This window comes from Oryza brachyantha, chromosome 8, assembly GCF_000231095.2.
Source record: "Oryza brachyantha chromosome 8, ObraRS2, whole genome shotgun sequence".
Taxonomy (NCBI): domain Eukaryota; kingdom Viridiplantae; phylum Streptophyta; class Magnoliopsida; order Poales; family Poaceae; genus Oryza; species Oryza brachyantha.
In genome coordinates this window covers 6,138,723-6,161,831 of record NC_023170.2, presented here as the reverse complement: position 1 = coordinate 6,161,831, position 23,109 = coordinate 6,138,723, and the positions used below count along the sequence as shown (strand labels likewise).

Genomic DNA, 23,109 nt, shown 5'->3' with positions numbered 1-23,109 from the left:
TGTAGTAACATGTGTGTTGCATAGTTGCAGTAACGTCGTGATAGAAATACAGTAACATCACGATAGAAGTACAGTAACATCATGGCTGTATGCTATTGCTACAGTACAACTAATGCACGTGAGAGAGCTAAAATACTGTATTCCTAATCTTTAGAGAGCAATATCTCATGTGTTTTATATTATTTTTTAAAACCGTTTTCACCACATTGGTTAAAAAAATATGATTTAAAAAACTAGATCCGTCATAACTATATTTTGACGTTGTTACTGCACTTTTTAGATAGACGAGAGTTGACAAAAGTTGGGTGTGAAGGAAGGTCAAAGGACGGGTTCGACCAACGCAAGAGAGCTTTGACTAGGCTAGAAGAGGGGTTTTAGGCCTTTGGAAGAAGGTGGGGAAGGGTTTGGGCCTTATGAGGGGAGGGAGGCATAGAATAACTTACTTTGAAGGAGGTGCACATATTGGTTTTGCTATATATATATATCAAAACTAATATACACACTGTCTTAGAATAAACTATTCCATGGCTCCTTCCCTCATATGGCCTAAACCCACCATGCTCCCCTTTCCAAGGGTCCAAAAGCCCCCTCCCGGCCTGGTCAAAGCTTCCCCCCACCAGTCAAACTTGTCATTTGACCTTCCCCCACACTCCACCTTTGTCCACTTCCGTCTACCTGAGAAGTCCAGTAACACAAAGATAAAAATATAGTAACATGCCTTATAAAATGCAGTAACAATATTAAAATATAGTCATGACGGATCTAGTTTTTTAAATCATATTTTTTAACTATTATGGTGAAAATAGTTTTTAAAAACAATATAAGACACATGAGACATTACCCTCTAAAGATAGGGAATACAATCTTTTAGCTCTCCCATATGTATTAGTTGTATGCAGTCAAGCACCGCGTGTTACTATATTTTTATTATGATCTTATTGTACTTCTATCATGATGCTACTGTAATTGTACAGTAACAACGCATATATTATTACAACACACATATTATTACATTTATATCGTAATGTTATTGCACATCTATCACGATGTTACTGTAATTGTGCAGTAACAATGCACATATTTTATAGTAACATAGTGTTATTACTACAGAAAAAGTGCAGTATTACTATAGCTATTGGCATAGTATTAGTCTATACTAGTACAAATCCTATATATATTTCTTAAGATTTTAAACTTTAATCAACTTTATCTCCCACCTCATATATTATTTTTTAAAAACGTTTGTATCACATTGTTAGAAAAAAGTGCTTTAAAAAAAGTAGACCCCTCATAGGTATGTTTCGACATTGTTACTATAAATTAGCTATCGTGTTACTGTATTTTTGTGTTTGTGTTACTGCAGAATTCACGTGAGACGAGGAGTAGACCTTGGTACACATGTGAGGAAGTCCATAAGAGAGTTGACTCATGGAGAAAAACTGTTTGACCAGCCTTTGAATGAGGTGGGGGCGATTTTTGGACCTTGGGAAGAGGGTGGGAGGTGGGATGGGCCTTAGAAGACCTTGGAAGGGAGAAGGTAAAGAATAGCTTATACTAAGGGGATGTATGTATTAACGCTAATATATATATATATATATATATATGGGCATGAGAGGCTGAGGAAAATATAGAACACCTTCCCTAGTCGTACCTCCCATCATGAGCAAAACCCTAGCCTCACGTAGAAGCTGACACAAACGAGAACGACATCCCACCACTAGATATGTAGATACTGATAGAGGCACTACTACGTTGCGGCGTTGATCGACATGGGAACGCAAAAAGTTTTTGCAAGGACGAGACAATTGTGTGTGGAGAGGATGATCGGATCGACTACTTCCTCTCAATAGACGCATGCTTTGTCAGGTTTGGCTACCTCAACTCTACTCCTGCTACTTTGCGTGTTAAGTGGTAACTATCTTTGATCCATTTACTCGCAAGATATCCTGGTTAATATGATAAAGAAATTATTTATAGGTATTGTAGCCTACCCGTAAACCAACATAACTAACTACCTTATGTCAAGGCATCCATCAAGCTCAAAAGGATGCTTGTAATATCTACTCCTACTTGAATATCTTATAGTATTGTTAACACCAAAATTTGGTAAATTCCTTATTGGATTCGGATAAGGAAAGGTGCAATCACAGATGGAAATTTTATCCGGAGGAGTTTGAATCCAATAGGGAATCGTGAAGACCATGGCATGACGGCATAATTTTATCTATTAATTAGAGTTAGTTTAGGATTTTTGCTTTATCTCTAAGAGAGTTAGAGTCCGATCAGGACTTGTTTATTTTTTTATTTATTAGGAAACTGTGTCGTATTCAATAGGAATTAGAGCCCAAATAGAGTTTTTTATTTTTTTATCTATTAGGAGTCCTGTGTCATGTCCGACATGGACTACTATCCACCCGTGGATATAAATATTTATGCCCGAGGTCATTGTAAATCATCTACTTCTACACAATATAGATCAATTACTCACGGTGCATCGCCACCCTCTTCACCAAGGTTTCAACACCGGAAGAACTTGGCACCTGACGCGGGGCTGCATCGTCTCCATCTCTGGCAAAGGGGTAAGTCCTACGTTCTACTGGCCAAGGCAATCGTATTGGCTAGATTAGAACTGTCTCGGTTCGATCCGATCTTCAAATTTGGTTATGCAATTGCTAGTTATCGTATCAGTTTCAACCTAGATCACTTTCGTGTCTTGAGTTGATCTGGTCGACCACTTTGGACGATCTACGTTGATTTGAATTTACTATTTGACATATTCAATCTAATATTGTCTCAAGTCGGTCCGATCTAGTAGATTGTGATTATCAGATGGTTTATATCTGATCAATGTATTTTGCTCATTGTTTTATCGGAGTATCAGCCGATAAGTTAATTATCAGTCATCGGCACATCGACTTGATAGCAATCTAGATCTATTTAGTATATATCCTGGCATTGCTAGGCGTAATGTTGAACTGTCTCAGTTGGTCCGATCTTCTGTGGCTATTCTTAGCAATCTGGGCTAGATATTTTATAGATCTTGGTCGTTTGTCAGTGGTTTATAGCCGATGATCTTTGCCAATCTACATGCTTATCATATTTACATCAATAGAGTAGCCGATTGCCTTACTGCATTATTTTTATACCAATCGACTGGATTTATTTAGATCATTAATTATTTTATGTTGCATTGGCTTAAGAGGATCACATGCAAATTGGTTTTAGCCAATCGCAGCAAAGTACTCATTGTTTATTTATTTATTTATGATTCAAGTATATTTGTATCGGATTCTCAGCCGATTCAAGCTTTCAACAGCCGATCGATGAGCCCTATCGGCTAAATACGGCTACATCAATGTCCGATTGGCTAGATTCTTAATCACCTATCGGCTTGATAGTCGATTACCTTGTTTTACTGTTTATCTTGTCAGTTCTAGGATCAAACTGAATGGCACGACCGCGCACCTTCTAAAAATTTAGATCCTGCACTGGAGTGTTCTAAGAAGTAACTCCCAGGCATTCGTGTGTGACACGTCAGCAATCATATTTTTGACGTCAACAAGTAGGCATGTTCAAGCCTGGCCTGGCCCAATATGACCATGCATCAGTCCAGGTCTAGGTGTGCATATTGAAGCTCGAAAGCCCAAAATTTATAAACAAATGAGAAAGTCTGAAATTTTAAAAATAGTCAGAAAAGTCTTACCTATACTAAGAAAGCCCGGGGATTGGGTCAAGCGGCCCATGTTTCATTTCAATTGCTTGTCTTGGGTTAGATTTTTTTTGTTGGGCTTTTTTAGACCCGGCCTAGTCTGGGTTTTTAATAGGCCAATCAGAGGGGCTAAGAGATAGCAACGGGGACCCATAAGGAGACAGGGATGATTAATATCCACCACCCATAGGGAATCAAATTGTTAGGAACTCATCCTTATCGGGGATGCGGGGGGGGGGGGGGGGGGGGGACGGTGCACTGATCCAACTTGACAAATTTTCACCCCACATAAGTTGGGGCATTTGAATTGATTCGATTCGAGAATTTAAAACTAGGAGGCTAAGATGTCAGAAATCTTGGTACCCAAAGGGCTCTAAGGGGTATCCCCGTCCCCGTTTCCCGCGGTGACCCATTTGCACTGTCCAGGGACCCAATATAGACTTTATATATATTTTGGCCCAAAAAATTAAGCCCAATAACCATGGTATATAAAGCAAAACCCTAGACCTATACCGCGCCCATCGACACGCTGCCCATTCGCCCATGCTGACACGCCGACCGTCTGCCTGCACCGACGCATCGCCCCTCCACCAGCGGACGCACTACCGCTCTGCCCGCGCCGACGCGCCGCCCCTCTGGTTGCTCTACACGCCAGTGCCTCGCCTCTCCGTCGACATCCGCCCGAGCGTCTAGCTGCTCCACCGTCGCCCCGTCGACATGCGCCGCCCCTCTCCTTCGGCCTCCGCGCCAATGTCGGCCAACTTGCGCCAGCCCCTCCACTGCTCCTGACACACGAACATGCCAGCGCGACACCCTCCTGCCCGCGGCTCGTCAGCACCGCCTCTCCAGCGTAACACGGGGCCGATGGAAACCACAGGGAATTTTTCTCGCGGTAATCAGTGGATGGATTAAAACATAGCCCCATTGCAATTGACGGGGACGGGGACAGAGAAATTTTATCCCCGTGGGAACGATGGCGCGGTACTGAGACCCGACGGTATATTCCCAATTCGATCGAGCAGAGGCGTTGTGCTCCTGGCTTTCCTTCTTTTGATCGATCCAGCGGACACGCTTTCATGTGCTGTGGGAACCAATGTTCAGAGACGTGGAGCGTAATTAGTGGCGTTTGCTTGCCGTTTGAAGTGGGTTGGCATTCAACACGCACCAATGTGCATGCAGTCTTGTATAGAAACTTTGTAGTTAGTTTAAGCAAGTTTCACATTTTAGAATTCGTTTGGATTTTCTTGAATTTTGAGCTGGATTTGCATATATAATTTGAACAGAGAATCTTACATTTTTCGTCTAAAAGTTTGTTGAAACCAAAGTAAATTATTTTTTTTTGCTGGCTAAGGAAAGCTTCTGCATTTCTGGTTGCTAACTATCATCTATAAGTAGAAAATTCATTGTTCGAATACAAAGTTTTTCATTTTTCTTAACAAAATGTGTAGCAATAAATTAAAGACAAACACACACTATTTGACCAGAACGTTTGCAACAGAAAAAAACATTCCATTTTTTTATGCATAATGACTTCAATTCACTGTACTATACATATTTTAATACATGACGTGGTTTACTTTTAATATAATATTAGAGCATCTATCTTATTAAGAAACTATTTAAGTGTCATTCATTTTTTGACGTGTTCTTATCATTAGAGATACATTAAGCGTTACTAATCTTTTTTATATTATTTACACTAAAATTTTTATATAAGATGAACAATCAAATAACGTTATCCTTAAAGCCGACAACATCGTATATTAAAAACAAAGGCAGTTCCCAGCATAGTGGGAGACCCCTTTTCCTGCCGACACGGCTACAAAACACCATTTTTCAAACAACAAAAAGATAGACACCAGAGTTTTATTTGGATTGGCATCATGCATGCAGCTAGCACTAGACAGTAGTCAGTAGAGACACCAATCTGTCCAAGCAAGGAAACCATTCACTGTTGCTATGCATGGAACCAGGCTTTAGTGACAGTTTAAGGATAGAGATAGAGCCAAGATTGTATACAGTGAGAAAGGGGAAACCCTGGAGATTACATATTGTTTGGCTACTAATAAGCAGAGTGATCACAAGAAGAAGATTAATGCATGCACATTAATAGGCCTGTGTGATATACGGAGTATATATCTGATCTCTGCCACATTAAACGCTACCTCCTGTGATCACGCCATATCTTCTTTTGGTTTTCTCGGCAAGTTTACTTCCATTCCTCTCCGCTGATCTCCTTCGATCGATTTGTATAAGTAGGGATCCATCGATCTCATCTAACAGCAAGGCGGATCGGAGTTGTGTGTAGCTAGCTAGGTAGCCAGCCATGGATGCTGCTTCCAGTTCGCAGACCGTGTCCATGGACGTGGCGGTTAAGGTTGAGGGTGCCATAGGTGGTGGTGGTGGTGGTGGTGGGGAGGAGGGTGAGGGCGAGGGTGAGGCCTATAAGGTGGAGGCGGCGGCGATGGAGCTCGACCTGCTTGGTGCCCTCCGAGCGGAGGGTATGGAGAAGGGGAAGGCCGCCGCTGCCGTGATGGTGAGCGAGGTGGCGCCGCCCTCCGTGGGGGAGAGGGCTGCTGCGGCGTCGGCGGTGGCCGGTGGCGGCGGCGAGGTCCGGCGCCGGCTGTTCAGGTGCAACTACTGCCAGCGCAAGTTCTACACGTCGCAGGCGCTGGGCGGCCACCAGAACGCGCACAAGCGGGAGCGCTCCCTCGCCAAGCGCGGCGCCGCCGTCGCGGCGGCCGCGGCGGCCGGCCGGGGCCTGTACGCGTTCGGCGACCCGTTCGTGCCGCACCACCTCCGCTTCCGCTCCCTCTGGCCGTACCCCGCCGGCGGCGGCAGGGCGCCGTTCCTCGGCGGCCGCGGCTCCGCCCCCGCCGCGGCGGCGTCGCCGTTCTACGGCGCCGTGCACCACGGCTGGAGCGCCCAGCCGCCGTCCCTCGGGGGGATCGCCGGCCGGCACGCCGCCGCCGAACACCCGGCGTACGCGGGCGACGCCTTCGGCTACGGCGCCGGCTCGTCGTCCTCCAGGGGCGGCCCCGTCTCGCCCTTCCCCACCACGACGGCGGCCGGGCTCCGGTGGGCCGAAGGGAGCGCCGGCGGCACGGTCCATAGCACCGCCGCCACCGCCACCACCACCGGCGATCACAACGTGGCTGCAGAGGCCAAGAAGCAGGAGGAGATCTCAAGCAGCAAGATAGACCTGACTCTCAAGCTCTAGGTGTCACTAGGGTTTCCATTTCTTCATCATTACTGCAGCCTTTAATCTGATCCTGTTGTTAGAAGCTAAAAATGCTTAATTTTTCATCGTCTAATTCTGGTTAATTAGGAGTTTTATTCATTCATGCATGCATATGGTCACATGATTAGGGGGGCTTGCAATTTGGTTTGGTAGAGGTGGTGTGTAGTGCAAAGGCTTCATTGGGTTAATTATTTCCATATGCATGCATGTATCTATGCTGGCTCAATTTCCCCCATTGGAAAATTATGGTTCTGTCTTTAATTTTTTTCGATTGTTCTTCGATGAACTGATCAGAAGTCTATCTTTGTTGTTATGTATCAGAATGCAGTTGTTCCCTTCTTTTTTTTTAATTTGATATTGAGTTTCAATTGTTTTTATGAAATATTCGGTTTCACTTTGGATGCCATCACTGATAAAATAAGATTGGTACTACTATGTAAGTCAGAGTGAATCATAGGAGATTATGTGGTCAATGATTCGAAAAGAATTCATTACAATGGAACAAAAGCATGGTAATATGTGTCAGTGGTGAAATTTTTTCTTATGTTAATCATTTTTATTGGAATTTCTAAAAAACATATTTGGAATGCTGGTCAGTTACGAATAAGTCATTTAAAGATCTTAAAAATTAAAACATTCCACTTGAGGCCAGGGACATATGTCAAGTAGGATATTCCCAACATATCTCGGAATCAATAATATCTTGATCACAATTATGTCGCACCAAATATAAGCCCTGAAATGTTGCCGTTATTAATTAGCTACACAGTAATATACACACCTTAATTATGTGTAAATTCAACTTTCCATGTATATATGTATCCTGATCTTCACCATGCCGTTAAGCTAGCTGTTGCCAAACTGGACAAATTAACATTTATGCTGTCCAGATCCCAGATGTTAATCATGAGAATTTTTATTGATCTAAAAGTCAAATACTGAAAAATAAACTTCAATGAAAAAACCACAAAATCAACTCCAAATTTAAGATTGAAAATTCAAATCTTGTCATATAAACATAAGCAAAAGCAAAAACATAGGGATGATATTTTGAACCATCTGATTAGCTTCAAGATTAGTGCACCGGTCTCCTTTTCCGGCAGCACCAAGGGCTTGATAAAACTATGGCAACTCTCCAACGGCAAGAATTGATTGGGAGGCAACGGTAACATATATCTGGTGGTGGTAGATACGGAAGATGAGAAATATGGCAGTAGAGGGGCCGGAGAATGAGCAAGGACGTGTGGCGGAGGAGGGGTTCATCTGTGGGTATCGCCGAAGTCACACCATGCCGGCGATGTGAATGATCGGCAATATGTAGGGTAGGGTCAGGGAGGGGAATGGTGATCATGAAAGCCAGATCTAGGTCAATGGGAGAGGGGTTGATGAATATATATCACATATGGATATAGTGTGGGCCATTGGATTGTGACCAAACGGTTCAAGATATAGGTAGGTTGTAAGTTTCTAATCACCGAGGTCAAAAGATACATGTTTTGAAATGACAAATGTTGGTCATATATCTGTAGTTTAAGAGCATCTCAAGTGAATAGCAAGAAAAATATGACTGGCTGTTGTAGTAGATATGTTCAAACCCTAGATCGAACAAGGCTTCGGCTTAGGCCTGGAAAAAGCTCAACTAAAAAACCCATGCCTGAGCCCAACAATTTACGAGAAAACAGAGTTCGGACCTAGCCTGACTCCCAGATTGTCTTGGGCTTTTTAGGCTATTTCAGTATTTAATATGTAGGCACAGGCCTGGCCTAATGCATGGTTACGATGGCCCAGGCTTGATCAGGCTTACTATGTAGCTCTTGAGAAACAAATGCCAACATGTAGTGTCATGTTTCATTTTAGGGTTAATTAAATCCATATACCATTACAATTTGACTAATGGTAAAGATGCCATTATAATTCAAAACTATTAGAAATATGTCACTCTATATCGGTGTATTTTTTTTAAAAAAAATAGACCATATTGTCCATCTGCTATTTAATGCCCCCTTCTTAGCATGTGCAAGGGCAATTTGGTCTAAAAATGGTATATCTGAAATAGTTCTAAAATTATAGTGGCATCTTTACAATTAGTCGAATTATAATGGCATATTTTAAAACTGAAAAATTTATAATGGCATGGATCTAATTAACCCTTGATTTTAAATGTTGCATGCCCAACAAAAAAAGGCTCTCCTAATTTATTAGCCATAGTATCAATGATGTTTTATAGGAAATTTTTTTATTTTTTAAACCTTTTTAACAAATAATTTTATTACTAAACCTTCGAGAAAAATATTTCCACCGCATGAACTTTTTGACTATGCCATTGTCAGTGACATGGCAATATTGTCTTGTCACGTCACGGACATTAATGTAACAAGACTGGCAAGCCATGACACGTCGTTCAAGCTGCATGGCAGCGTTATTTTGGCACGCCACCAGCACTGGTGTGGCCAAAAGGTTCAGTTTTAGAAAATTTTTACTCGGTGGTTTAGTAATAAAATTACATGCTAAAAAGGTTTATTTAATAAAAAAAATTTCGTTTTATAGTGGTATCAATTCTATGCATTTTTACATTATTATCATCCTATACTAGGAGTCGATATGAACCAACTCGGCTCTTTTAGGATCAGCTTTGCAAGTTAGCTGGTTAGCCGCGCAAACGCTCTTTATCTTATTTAAATCACTTTTACAATTTAAACCTATTGATTTATTGTATGTTAACATAATAATAAGACAAAATTTGCTTGCATCGTAAAAACATGTAATTAGCCAGTAGACACCGTAAGATCACGAATTTATTATAGGACACCACAAAAATGTGGTAATTAGCTACCGGGTACTCTAGCCATTTTTTATTATTTTCGGAGTCAAAAAATTTAAAAATGACGAGATTATCCTCGGTGGCCAATCCATTATGCGCTCTCGTCGCCGCTGGGTCGCTGCCGTCGTCGCCTGCTCACTCGCCCTGTAGGCTAAGGTTTGGATATGGTGCGGTGCCAAGACCAACTGGATCTGGTTCGACTGGACCAGTCGACATAACGGGTTGGCCACCGAGGGCAATCTCGTTATTTTTAGAATTTTTGACTCCAAAAGTAATATAAAATTGGCTAGAGTACCCTATAGCTAATTACCGTACTTTTGTGGTGCCCTGCAGCAAATTCTTGATTTTACGGTTTCCACCGACTAATTACACGTTTTTTCGATACCTTATAGCAAATTTTTCCTAATAATAAACACTAAGTAGTATACTAGAACTCACTTAATACAAATAGTCTGAAAGTAATTAGACCATTAACGACCTAGAAACTATTAAGTAGTTTTCATACTTATCATGTTATATAGACACTATGTGTAAAACTATGTAGTTAATAGATGGTATCTTCAGGTTAAATTCTCATCCAATTATCTCTCTTCTCTCTCCTTTTATCCAACTATCACCTTGTTAAATTCTTCGTTCTTGTCTATTGATGATTTCTTGCATGAGAAATGATCTTCATCTTTTTTTTCTCTCTTCTCATTAACTCCCTTGCCATATAAAAATCTTATGTGGCAATGTATTAATGCTATAGAAACGAGATGACACACGGAGGGTTGTGAATGACCTTAAAGTGCTAATCACTAAGTTAATAATTAAAAGATACGACGGCATTCTATACATTTAGCTTATGAACTTAAAAGCTTAACTCGGTTCAAATCATAATGACTACAGGTTTAAGCCGATCTAAGCCATAAGCTATTTTTTCCCACCCCTAAGGAAAATATATTGAAAAAAGATTGAAACTCGTGAGGGTCTTCAGAGTGCTGGATTGTGAAACTCATGGAGGTTCCTAAATCCTAATCGCCTGTGAAATGTTACGGGCTTTGCTACTACTAAAAACTTTATTAATGTCCAACTATTCCTTGAAGTTTCAAAATCAGAGTCACCCAGCTAGGAGACCATTGGTCAAGACTGTTAACGATAGTCATTTCATCGGTAGGAAACCAGCTGTTGCAAATTGAGGCAAGGCGATTCAACGGTTGAAGCCGCTGGCATCAAAGAGGGAAACAATATCTGTCTTCTTGATATTACAAACTTGGAAGGGTTACTGTTTGGTTACAGAGTGAGATAAACTTGTCAAATATACCAGCACAGCAGAGGTGTTGGTATCGGTACAATTCGAATCCTGAGTTACACCCGTCACCTACAGACCTCACAGATGTAAATTTCATTGTGCCATGTTTTTGTAAGGTGGATCAAAAGTGCTACTGCCCGCCTCCGTTCAGTATTGCATTGTATAAATTCATCAATTAATGAATTTATCTAATTTATATATATGTCTAGATCCATTAGCATCCATATAAATCTAGACAAAGCTAGAAATTCTTGCATTGTAAAACTGAGTATATGTTTAGACACAGAATAGGGGGGGTTTCAAGTCACCAAAGCTGAGCAGCCAGCTACGCTGCTCATCCACCATTTGTGTTCTGCTCCTACAAAACTGACCATAAGAGTGCAAGGCTCTATAAACTGCATCTACTCTGCCGTAGGGACTATAGAGACAGGTATTCGCATGCAACGCCATTCCAGGAGAGTCCCAGATTGTTGGCAAATGGTGTCATGCAACTGAACCTATTACTGCGGATGCTCTTGCTTGCTCATTGGTCAACAAAGAACTATTCAACTGATGCGTACAATGCATTCCATGTATCACTGCAAGTGTCAAAAACAGCAGGATTTGTCAAACCTTGGGCACAGAAGATGGCCTGTCTCCATTCCTTGTAGGGTTCTGTTGCGCAGAATTTGGTGAAGCGTTTGTAGCACCGTTGATGTCCTTACTCTTGATTGGCACTACCTGACCATCACTTGCATTGCTTTTTGAATCAGAAATTCTATCAGGAGATAATGCCTCACCTTTTTTTATAGCTTCTTCCTTGTTGGAAGAACCATGGGCAGAACCTTTCCTTTTGTCATCCACAATCTCATTAACAACCCCCTCCAGTGTATCTAACCTGACTAAAACTTCTGACAGCTTTGAATCAGTATCATCCTTGATAGAATCGGCTTCAATCTGTTTTTCTTTCTCCTGTTTCTCACGCTTTCTTCTTTTCTCTTCTGCTTCCTGAAGCATCATATTATTCAATAAATATGTGTTTAGTGAGCATGCCTTATCATAAGAATATCACAAGTGTAAAAATAACATACAGTGAAATGGACCATCTGAAAACAGATTTTTTTTTCTTTTGAACTACACATTGATACTAAGTAATAACTAATGTCTTCGGCTATACTCCCTTCAGTCATATATGTTAGTATGGACACAAATGCAGTCAAACATATTATCAGGTTTCATAAAGAGTTAAAAGACATGACAGTACAGCAGAAGTGGTCAAAATTGATTTCTTTTTTTTAAAAGGCAATGTCAATATCCAAAAAGGCATGTGCTCCAGGGAGGGATTAATATTTTTCTACCATCACATCAAGTATTTCAATATTCAATACAATGCAAGTCTAAAAGCAAACGTGCAACCTCAAGAGTTGAATTTATCAATAATCACTATCCAAGTACCAATGAGTGTATCTATACTCCACCAGAGTTCAGTACTAAGAAATGCTAACAATCATGAGACAAATGCATTGTTGCATATACTACTATGGTGAAGAAAAACAACTGGAACGCAAAAAAAAAAAAATGTGTAGATACTTTAAGGAAACATAGTCCAAAATAGAGCATCTAGTTGCAGCTTCCCAATTAAAATGTTCAGAATAATACATATATACTCATTTTAAAAGAATGTGATGATGGCGGCACTGGCAGTGAATCTGTCACCCCCAAATCTATTATACAAAATATCTTTCTACCGACTACTCCATGTGCTTTAATATTACAAAATTATCCTTTTACATATGATTATGTCTTATTTTATCTCTAAAATACAAGTTTGTTATGCAAAGACATCTACAGGGACGAAATTGTCCCCAAAACTTTACAATTAATTTGGTTCAAGCAATATTAGGACACATATAATTTATTTTGCACAGGTATTTAGTTAGTAAATGAAAAGTTACTAGTCATAGCCTGATGACACATACTTATCATTCTCTCTACAACAAGTCCTGATGGGTGCTACAAATTGGTTGCTAATCACATAAATATTTTGGACGCCTAAAATGCGCCGATTAATCATTTAAGATGCTGTGACAAGCTCCAGTGTTCAATTTAGATCACAACTCTATAAAAAACCTAGATAAAAACTGGTGTTGAAACCACAGATAACCCAAATACCCAAGGACTCAGGTTGGCAGGTTTAATGATTTTTCCTGAGATCATTTTGGCAAGAATTAATGTTACACAAGTTATGTTTTTTCACTAAACACAGTTATAGCATTTAAAAAATAAAGTATGTCAGTTAAGTACCAAACCATAGTCATCTTTGAAATAAGTTAAAGCACAATGTTTCAATATTTAACAAGATATTGGAAACTGAGACTTCTGCGCATTTCATGTTAATAGTCAAATTATTCAATTTGGATCTTCTACTCAAAATAAAATGGTGCATGAGGTAAGCATAGTATATTACCGCATCCATCCTTTTCATCTCACTTCGTGCATACAGAGCAACCAAATAAACAGCTGTGCACGAGAACAAAACAAATATTGTCACAAGAGAATTACCGAAATTTCACAATTCAAATTATACATTCCAAATAACATGTCATAAACTAAGGTGATTTTAACAAAACAAACCTAGCGAAGGCAAGCACACAAAGAAGAGTTGCACCAGGTGGAAGTCAAGGCTGAAAAAGAAAAGGAAATATTGAATAAGTGAAGTATGCCATAGGAGTCTGTAATGAATCGAAACCTTCAACGCATGTATATACTACAGGTAGCATGATCTTCAATTTTGGAAAGGCATTCCAAGTTACATAGACATGTTCGCGGGGAGTGTCATGACTCATGAGAATATAGTAGATATTATTTTTGAAAAAGAAATACAATAGATACTGAATGAGTGTTCATATTAAATTGAATCTGTTTGCCATGTTTTTTTTTATCTCTTTACAGATTTACCAGGGAGTAACAAGTTAACCCCAAAGAACATAAAACATGGAGACAACAGAGCACTGAACAAGATTATTAAAATTTGTCATGTTTCTTGGTTACAGATGAATGTAAACAAAATAGCAATAACCTTGCACAAAGCATGACAGCATGATCAATATCCGCTATTCACTTCTACAGAAACAATGTTTACTACAATTCTACCAGCGCTTCCTGGAAATGTTCCAACATTTGCATCATGACTAGCAAAGCAAGGTGAAATGTTTGCAACAACATGGGATACTGATCTGAGATCGATAGACCACTTTGCCCCCCAAATAACAACCATCTCATCTCGTTTCCAAATTGAGCGCCCGTCGGCCCGTGCTAAAATCAAACCTAGGAGAAGATGGGGGACGCTCACCCGAATTCCTTGCGCTTGGGTGGCACGCTTCTCATTATATCCAATGCCCTGAAGAAGTCGTCGTTGCTATCCCATCTCAAGCCCGCTACCTGTTTGTACGCCGCCCTCCTCAACTCCTCCTCCCTCACCGCGGACTCGGCGGGGGAGACGGCCGGAGGGCCACCTTCTCCGGAGGCGGAGGAGGAGGAGAAGGGGCGGCTCCGGAGGCGCGCGGCGTCGGCGGGAGGGCCGCCTTGTCCGGAGGCGGAGGAGAGGAGGCGCGCGAGGGGGATGCGGCGGAGGGGCCTCTGCGCCGCCGGAAGCATCGCCGGGATGCGGCGGAGCAGAACTGGACTGCAGTCTGCACCTGGGCTTTGGGCATTTCGAATCTGAAAGTATTTCATCTATTCAGGCTGATTTTGCAAAAACATCACATATATCGATACTTGTGATCATATATTTAAAGTATTAAACATAGTGTACTTAGAAATAAATTTTAGATTCCGTTTAAAACCGCGACACGAATCTTTTAAGTCTAATTAATCTATCATCAGAACATGTTAGTTACTGTAGCACTTATGGCTAATCATATAATAATTAGGCTCAAAAGATTCGTCTCGCGATTTCCCCCATAACTATGTAATTAGTTTTATATTTATGTATATTTAACATTTTATTTATGTGTCAAAGATTTAATGTGATGTTTTTAGAAAAAATTTTAAAAAACTAAACAGGACCTTAAATCTTTTACCAAAATATAAGAGGTTTTAGCCATAAAATATTTGTCTCATCCATCGCTTCATATTTAAATTTTTTCTTATTTTACCTCGGGTACCATCTCATATTCATTCATCTGTTACTATTCTTTTATGCTTAACTTTCACCCCGGTTAAGTAACTTAAAAATTAGTTACATTTTGAGATGGATGTAACAGCTAATTAACCAACAAGGATCGTTATCGATCGGAATGGATCCTATCGGTTTATCTGTGTTATCTCTGACCATGTCCAATTGAAATTTATTTCTCAAAATCACATGATATGTTCTTCCCAATTATTTTTCATTTTCAGCTAGTTGTAAGTATCCCATCTTATCTGAAACATTGTTGTCATTTTCCTTTCTACCATGTCAATTTTTTTACTTGTTTGTCAATTCGTTTTACTTGTTTAACTATATTTCCTAATTCTTTTAGATTGCATACATGGAACATTTGTTATTGCCATGAACGGGGTTGAAATCGACAATGTGATTTAACAATTCCAAGGATATGTCGTATGCCACCCTGGGCGGAAGCTTGGACAGCGCGCTGGATGGCCTTCAAGGCATCGACCCACCATTCCAACTCGGCCTCTACAAGTGCAAGCCCCTGGCGGGCCTTGAGGTACCCCTCCTAGTTTCGTTGGCCATAATGACTTCGAGGGCCAAAAGGTCCTCAGCGATGAGGGTCCAGCCAACTGGACGGTCCTCACCAGGGGGTCGTCTGGTTTCGTTGGCCATGATGACTTCGAGGACCAAAAGGCCCTCAGCAATGAGGGCCCAGCCAACTGGACGGTCCTCACCAGGGGGTCGTCGCAGCTGGCCCTAGTCTAGGAGGATGAATGTCGTGAGACACACATGTGAAGCTTGGGTTAGCAACGGGGCGGATCGATACCGGGTTAGGAAAGAACGACCCCGGCCCTGACCTTACTTCATCTCGATCCCGGCCCTCGAATAAAAAATGGGGCAAAATTCTTCCTGACCCTGACCTCGATGGATCCTCAGACTTGGACGGGGCCCTGAGGCTCCAGAGGAACCATGCAAAAAGAGATAGGGGGACTCATCGCTGCCTAGCCACCCCCGCCACACTCGACCACCCCTCGGTCGTGCGGCAGCCCTGCCGTCACATCGCACCTGGTCATGAACGGTGTGAGGGAGAGAGAAATGGTGGGTAGGGTTAGGTTAGAATTTTATTGGGCTGTCTTTTGGGCCTTACATTTAAAAGTCTAACTTACCTCCCTTAGGTCCCCGCGGGTTCCCCACGGTATAACGTCTCCCTGTCTCCATCCCCGTAGGGACGGGGCCTCGGTCGCCCCATGGGAAAAATCGTCAACCCTAACTCTTGGTGGTTGAGAACACCTAGACGGCTAGGCGCCACTCATTTAGCTACCGAGGTGTGTATGGTCAGCCAAGAAGAAGTTTGTAAAGGTTAGGTCTCAGTTTGTAAATACTTGTTTGCTTGTTTCCCTATCTCCCTTAAGGCACTTCTCGCTTCTCATTGATCTCTGCTCCTACTCTCTCACAACTAACTCCCCTAGGTTGAACCCTAAAAGAGGGTGTCTCGACTCTTTGCTCAAGGAGAAACCATCCAACTATTTATGTGTCAGAACCTTTAGTTATTTGTTCCAATGACTAATTACTACGATGTGACTTTTGCATGCAACTCCTTGGCAGGCCATAAATCACCCTATAGGGGAGCCGAAAGAGGAACCACCTACAAACTACCACACCCCCATTCCACCTCACACGACTAGGCATAACCATTTTGCGGGCAACTTCTTGGCTAGAGAAAAATCGCCCTATGGAAGGGTGACAAGGAGGCCCACCTACAAAAAGCTAGGCATTGCAGCCAACGGTGGCCAAAGATCGCATGCCATGTCAGATATGGCGCCCTATGAGAGGTTTTTTAAAAACAACACTCCAACATAGTGTTGAGATATAGAGTTGTATATTTTCGAAACATCTATAATAGGCGGGTCTACCGATTTACTATGATTCCTTGTTCTTCCAACCAAAACTAAGAGGATAGTGAGGCACGTGTTTTTAATAGGACGCCACTATATAGTGCTCAGTAGTGTGTTAGATGCGATAAGTCCGTTTACCTAAAATAGAACTACACCATCTCGTGCGGACGTGTCTACAATGAGATTGTTGCGTGTAATGTCATAAACAGCTACCTCAGTCTCATATCTAGTTGCTACTAGTACACCTAAAAGTGCATGTATTTTTTTCTTCTTATGAAAATTTCTCTTAAATTATCTATCCATTTTATGATCCGAGTACACTATTATGTTCATAACAATTAAATCTTTATAACAAGATCTCACATGATTATATTTTTCTGAAAAATATAATTTACTTTATAATATATCTAAATTACTTTTAGATTTCATTAAATTACTTCTTAGTCATAATAGTAAACTTAATAAAGTATAGGCGGTTCCAATTTACTTCATGGACTAGTAGTATATTTTTAATAGAGTAAGGTCACGTGGGGATCAGACAGTTCCGTGTTAAATCGGATGGTCGATCAATATAACTTCAGTCAAATTTATAGAGTACACTCGCACTAGTTAGATTCTATGTTCCCCCTTGGCCCCTCCCCTACTACATTCGTCTAAGAGGTGTCGTCGTTACCAATGAATCCGATAAGATTTCTGCTGTTTCCCTTTTCTTTTCTCCATGCGTCGAAACCGAGCCTGGCCAGGGCGTCATCATCGTTGCTCCTCCCATACTGACAGTGACGGGGCCAATAATACCATTGAGCTTAACAACTACTTCCTCTTTCTCTCTTCATTTCACGTCTATTATTAACTATATTCATATTCATATGTATACTAATAAATTTAGACACATATATAAATTACATATATTTATTGATAAATAAATTTAGACAAGACTAAAATATCGATTGTAATAGTGTTTTTTGGCAATCAACTATTTTTTTCAGATATTGACAGCAGTTTACCATGGAAGCGGTGGAGCACAAGCAGCCGTCGTTTTGGAGCACCTCCAATACAGAGTGCTTAGTGAGGTGCTTAATAACTTAATTAAGCTAAACACTATGCTTAAGAGCTCAGCTTAATGGTGCTTAGTTTAATTATATTGCTAAGCACCTCACTAATCACCCTGTATTAGAGGGGCTGCTGTGGCTGTCGCTGCCGCTCGGACTTTTTAGGCGCCGCTGCTGGCGGCTCCCTCATTTTTTTCCCTATGAATAATAGTAGTTGAGCGAGATCTGGACTCATGTGCTTACAAACAGTAGGCGTATGATTAATTCTGCAACGGTACGTTGATTTGCTGGACTCCTGTGCTTCTATTTTTACAGGCACTAGATTTCAGTTTCAGGCTCTCATATCTGTGTGCCTATTTGTTTTACATCAGTTTCCAACATAGGTGCATGTCTGACCCGTGAACTCAAGGAATCAGTGAGCACAAGCAAGAACATGCTGCAGATGAGTATTCCTATCAATTATCAAATATAAGCAAAATCCCAGACCATCGCCAGACGAGCTAGTACATACCGGCAGCAACCAACCGGAAAGGGAGATCATATCTGATCACACACACTTTCCAAATGCACTTCCAAGGATTGAGGATTGAGTGGATTGAGTGCTATAGTGGTCATATCTTCACACATAAAACATATATACTTCTCATTCCAAGCCAACAAATTCCACGTGAGTGGTAGTCTGACATTGTTGGGCATACATGCCAGGGCCTCATATGATTTACATACATTGACGAAACCATTCCAACCAGGAGAAGAAAGTCGAGACGAAAACCATGGTATATATTTAGAACTCTGCACATTTTGATAAGTAGCACAGAAGCGATGTGTTGAGCAAACATCAAAGTTCCCTTTTACAGATACCTGATAAGAAGCCACACGATAACCGCGAGAATCACTATTGCCACGACAGAGAGCAGCAGGCACATGCATGAGCAGCCACCTTTAGTGCGCTTGTTCAAAATTGCAAGCCTCTTTTGCACACGCTGAATGAAACAAATTTGTTCAAAGTTTAATTTTTGTGAGCATGAAACAATTCATAGCAAGCAATTACAACAGCGAAGAAGAATAAAAGACTAACCTGAAGACGTGAGTTTGTAACATCAACATGATCTTCCAAGTCATCCTGCAATAGGTGGATATAAAGCAATTACCATCTAGTTTTACAAAAACACATGCATACAGCTCTAGTAGGGGTACTAACGATCAATCTAGTATGCAGGGTAAGTTCTTCATTGACTGCCAATGCAATATGTTTTGTGCTCAGGACTGTCTCTTCCAGCTTTTCAAGACCCTCATCTTGTTCTGCATGTTGTTAAATATGCCAAAGAATTAGAGACCATGCATATTGCTATTGTTCATGGGATTAAAATAATACTACATGCTCCTACAAATACAAAATGCATGTTCTGTAAAGAAATATGGCCTCGTGCAGCAACATTTTGCCACATTTTGTTTCAACTCCATTATCTGCAAGGTCCCTCTATATGGAAACAAAAAATACTAGAGGAATAATGTTAAATTAAATATTCGGTACCTTTCATAGTTTGCCTCTGAAGACCAACAATTCCTTGGTTATCCAAACCAGCAACTCTACTCATATCGTCAGCTGCCTTCTTACTCTGACCAAGTAAATCCTCCCTACGTTGGTTGCATAAGTGCACATTTGGCATGATGATTAGAAACGAAGTTTGCCAATAATAACTGTACATGAACATATCTAGATGAAATAAAACACTGATACTTCTGCAAATGAACAGGTACATGGTTATTCCAAACTAAGCTCATTACTGATACCAAGAGCACACCTGTTGGCAAAGTTTGACATGTTGAAACTTGTAGCCATCTGTTTTGCTTTAGATTTCAAATTGGAAAGTGTGTCCTGACGCTTGTGCAACTCCTTGTCAGTGCTGCATAAATTTAAAATAAGGAAAAGTTAGAACTTTTGGCAGTTAATTACCATCACTCATATCATATGAGACATAAATAATAAACGATCTGTTTGTGTTGAAATGTGCAGTTTATTGCATTAGTAGAATATAACTTAAGTTAAACAAATGCTAACTTGTTTGACAGCACAAGCTATTGTCTACCAGCGCATCAGTATCTACTCTACAACACAAACTATCAAAGTGATTAGCTTACAGAGTTTCACCAGATTTTTCTCATAAGTATGAAAATCATGTCCTCACAACTGACATAAGGATAGATAAGGTGCAATCTTCTGTTATACTGGCATTCGCTTTCTTCCAAACTGGAGCAACATGCACAGTAATCCTAACTTATGCAAAATAGTTTCATCTTATAACATGTCTAGAAAAGTCAATTTCGTGCTCTAAAGGTTTCCAACACAAGCTCTTATGACTCTATAGTAAACAAGGTCGATTCAGCAATACACAGAGAAAACATCCCAAAACCTAGTCATACAAGAACAATACTTCATTTTAAATCTAGTCTTAAGTCCCCATAGGCCCATAGCCCATAGGTAGTGAACCAGAAGCATCAAAGTCCACAGACCAGTTATCAACAAGTGATGACATCATCAGCATCCTTAAAGCATAGTTGATAGATTTAACTCTAACATTGTTGCATTGTATAAACAGGTTGGCTAATGTTTTGTGAAAAATTCACCAATATTGCACTGTCATGTTTCTTCATACCTTTCACAATAAACTGTCAACCTTTAGCGTAAGAAAATATGCCAGCATTGCAAGAATTTGACCTATCTTCAGTGTAACATAAAGAAAAGGTAGTAGAAGCAGAACATACAGTGTCTTTGGAGGTATCTTGGACAACAATGCTTCCAAGCTATCCAGTCTAGTCCCAAGAATAGTTATTTTTCTCCGAATGGCTGATGTGTGCCGCATGATTTCAGGGCCTGATTGTGGAAGAGACCCTCTATCGGCAATCATGGAATTGATATCATCAGCAAGCCTGGATGCCTCATTGTACTCTTTCATCCATGGGTCCGAAGAAGATGCCATTGCTGATTAATTCAAGATGTTGGCATAAATATCATGCAAGCACTCAAAAGGATGATACAATATAAATCTCTAATAGGATAGGTACGTGTAAGGAAGAGCTAAGAGATGTCATAACCTATTATCATGAAATATCATATGGTAAAACTATTGTATTACATCTCTACTATATATTCACATATCTATACTCCTTCAAAAAGGAGTGGTGGTGGGTGGTGAATCTGCCACCACCCTGCCACCAACTCCCTATTTTCTTGAAAAGGAAAAAAGACAGTTTGGGACCAAAGGACCTACATGTCAACCACCCACACCGACTCTCTACTTTTGTGGGATGAAAAAAAGGACCCTGAGGCCAAAGGGCCAATATGTCAATAACAAGTATATGCAGCAATGAAGAGATGAACGGGCAACATTGTAATAACAAGTTAATGATAATTATCTTTAATTAAAATCCCATTGCAATGAATGGACAATATGCTAGTACACAAAACAACTGCAAATAAGGTATGATCAAAATGAGCATTAATGGTGGAAGGTATTGACAGAAGACTATGGATGGGGAAGAAACTAGCTGCGACTTAGATTACCAATGACTACATCAGAAAAAAAAAACAACACAATTTTGCATTTGCACAATCAAGCAAAGAAGCACACTGTCAGGCCCAAATGACTAATCTATGCAAAAGATAACTATTGGCATTTCAGGATCTCATTTGCATCTGCAATCTACAGGTTTGCACTGTTTTACATAGTCCAATCTTAACCATGGACATAAGAATAAACAGGCTAAATGCAGCGATGCACATAGGAGCAACCAGTTTATAATTGGGAAATGGTAAACTACCTTAATATATTTCTTACCTAGCTTCTTATTAACAACAAACCTCATCCAAGTTACCATTTATAAAGCAACATGAGACTTTATTGCTAGAGGTTTTCTGTAAGAATTTTTTTAAAACTATTTCTTTGCTCTTTAAAATTTGAATGCCCCTAATTCTCTCTGCTTCTGGAGAGACTTGCAACTAGTCCCAAGATATTGTTTTTGTACTTCAAAGTCCTACTTATTAGGTGCAAAGATCGGCAATGAATCGCCTGTAGGCTGTAGCAAAGGGAAAACTACAAATCGCAAAGCCAGACGTTAGGAAGTTTGCAATCCTAACGTATCTATTCGTCAAAAATACCAAGTTACCGACGGAAATGCTAGGTTTCTCAAGCAAGTAAAGAAAACGATATCCCCTCTTCCTCCCACCGCGGATCGGCCACACTGACCATCCACACGACCGAAGCACCACTGACCAACCAACACCGGCCACACGACCTAAGAAAGAACCCTAACCCAGCACAAAAGGGGCACGGATCAGGACGAAACCCGACGGGGGAAAAGAAGGATTCAGGGGGGACAAAACCAGGCCGATCTGCGCGGCGCAGAGCGGGGGGAAACCGGAGATCGATCGGAACCTGGGCCTCACCTCGGACGCGTCGGCTCCTCCTCCTCCTCTTCCTCGCGTTTGTTCTTTTTCCCCCTGTCTTTGACGCCGCTGCGGGCGAGGAGGAGATAGGGCTTCGTTAATTAAAAAAGAAATCGAGAGAAATACTTACAACTAGTCCTACTAAAGAACGGGGCAGCCGGCCGTTGCGTGCGCGTACCTGACCTGACTGACGGGAACGGGACAGGGACGACGAATGCGGGGGGGAGCGGCGGCGTGGACGTGCGCGGGCTGGCTGGCCGGCGGGAGACGCTTCGGCGCGGGGGATGGCGGGCGGCGGCGTTGGTGGTCGAGGGTGTTGGGCCGCCGCGCCGGGCGGTACTAGGTGGGTGGTGGGGCCGTTGCAAGGTAAGGTAGAGAGCATGGGTCGTGTCTGCTTTTTTTTTTTTTTTTCACAAATGCGTCCTTTTGCAAAACTTATTTTGAAAATAGTACGTAAAAAACATCAAGCAGCTCGGTTAGCGCCAGGTTCCCTTACCGTCTTTCCGCGAAAACCGCGGCAC

At 41.1% G+C, this 23,109-nt stretch overlaps 3 protein-coding genes across 4 annotated transcripts; 1 reads left to right on the top strand and 2 right to left on the bottom strand.

Moving 5' to 3' along the window:
- The first annotated feature begins 6,035 nt into the window (after window positions 1-6,035).
- LOC121055149 (zinc finger protein GIS3-like) lies at window positions 6,036-7,236 on the top strand. The gene has a single exon (XM_040526751.1). The coding sequence runs from the start codon at window positions 6,036-6,038 to the stop codon at window positions 6,927-6,929; it is 894 nt and encodes a 297-aa protein (XP_040382685.1). The 3' UTR covers window positions 6,930-7,236.
- Window positions 7,237-10,991: 3,755 nt separating this feature from the next.
- Window positions 10,992-14,761, bottom strand: LOC102707514. The gene is made up of 4 exons (XM_015840331.2): window positions 14,394-14,761; window positions 13,676-13,725; window positions 13,509-13,561; window positions 10,992-12,049 (listed from the first exon to the last, which is right to left on the bottom strand). Exons 1-4 carry the CDS (start codon window positions 14,696-14,698, stop codon window positions 11,669-11,671), a joined length of 789 nt encoding a protein of 262 aa, XP_015695817.2. The 5' UTR covers window positions 14,699-14,761; the 3' UTR covers window positions 10,992-11,668.
- A 3,996-nt stretch (window positions 14,762-18,757) lies between these two features.
- LOC102709300 (syntaxin-52-like) lies at window positions 18,758-22,873 on the bottom strand. 2 transcript variants are annotated; one of them, XM_015840217.2, is made up of 8 exons: window positions 22,767-22,873; window positions 22,578-22,657; window positions 20,908-21,124; window positions 19,947-20,048; window positions 19,676-19,779; window positions 19,343-19,443; window positions 19,220-19,264; window positions 18,758-19,124 (listed from the first exon to the last, which is right to left on the bottom strand). In XM_015840217.2, exons 3-8 carry the CDS (start codon window positions 21,120-21,122, stop codon window positions 18,993-18,995), a joined length of 699 nt encoding a protein of 232 aa, XP_015695703.1. In that variant the 5' UTR covers window positions 21,123-21,124; window positions 22,578-22,657; window positions 22,767-22,873; the 3' UTR covers window positions 18,758-18,992. The 2 variants fall into 2 exon arrangements, with proteins under 2 accessions (XP_015695703.1, XP_006659260.1); XM_006659197.3 differs by having other exon boundaries at window positions 22,589-22,657; window positions 22,767-22,872.
- Between the last annotated feature and the right edge of the window lie 236 nt (window positions 22,874-23,109).

Bases quoted from the DNA above. Each gene is read 5' to 3' on its own strand.
- LOC121055149 (XM_040526751.1), top strand. From the start codon at position 6,036: ATGGATGCTGCTTCCAGTTCGCAGACCGTGTCCATGGACGTGGCGGTT.
- LOC102709300 (XM_015840217.2), bottom strand. From the start codon at position 21,122: ATGGCATCTTCTTCGGACCCATGGATGAAAGAGTACAATGAGGCATCC. The intron at 20,049-20,907 runs GTATGTTCTGCT...AAATTTATGCAG, and splicing joins AAGATACCTCCAAAGACACT to CACTGACAAGGAGTTGCACA. The intron at 19,444-19,675 runs GTACCGAATATT...AACAACATGCAG, and splicing joins TCAGAGGCAAACTATGAAAG to AACAAGATGAGGGTCTTGAA.
- LOC102707514 (XM_015840331.2), bottom strand. From the start codon at position 14,698: ATGCTTCCGGCGGCGCAGAGGCCCCTCCGCCGCATCCCCCTCGCGCGC. The intron at 13,562-13,675 runs GTTTGTTTTGTT...TCTCGTGCACAG, and splicing joins TGTGTGCTTGCCTTCGCTAG to CTGTTTATTTGGTTGCTCTG. The intron at 12,050-13,508 runs GTAATATACTAT...ATGATGCTTCAG, and splicing joins AGATGAAAAGGATGGATGCG to GAAGCAGAAGAGAAAAGAAG.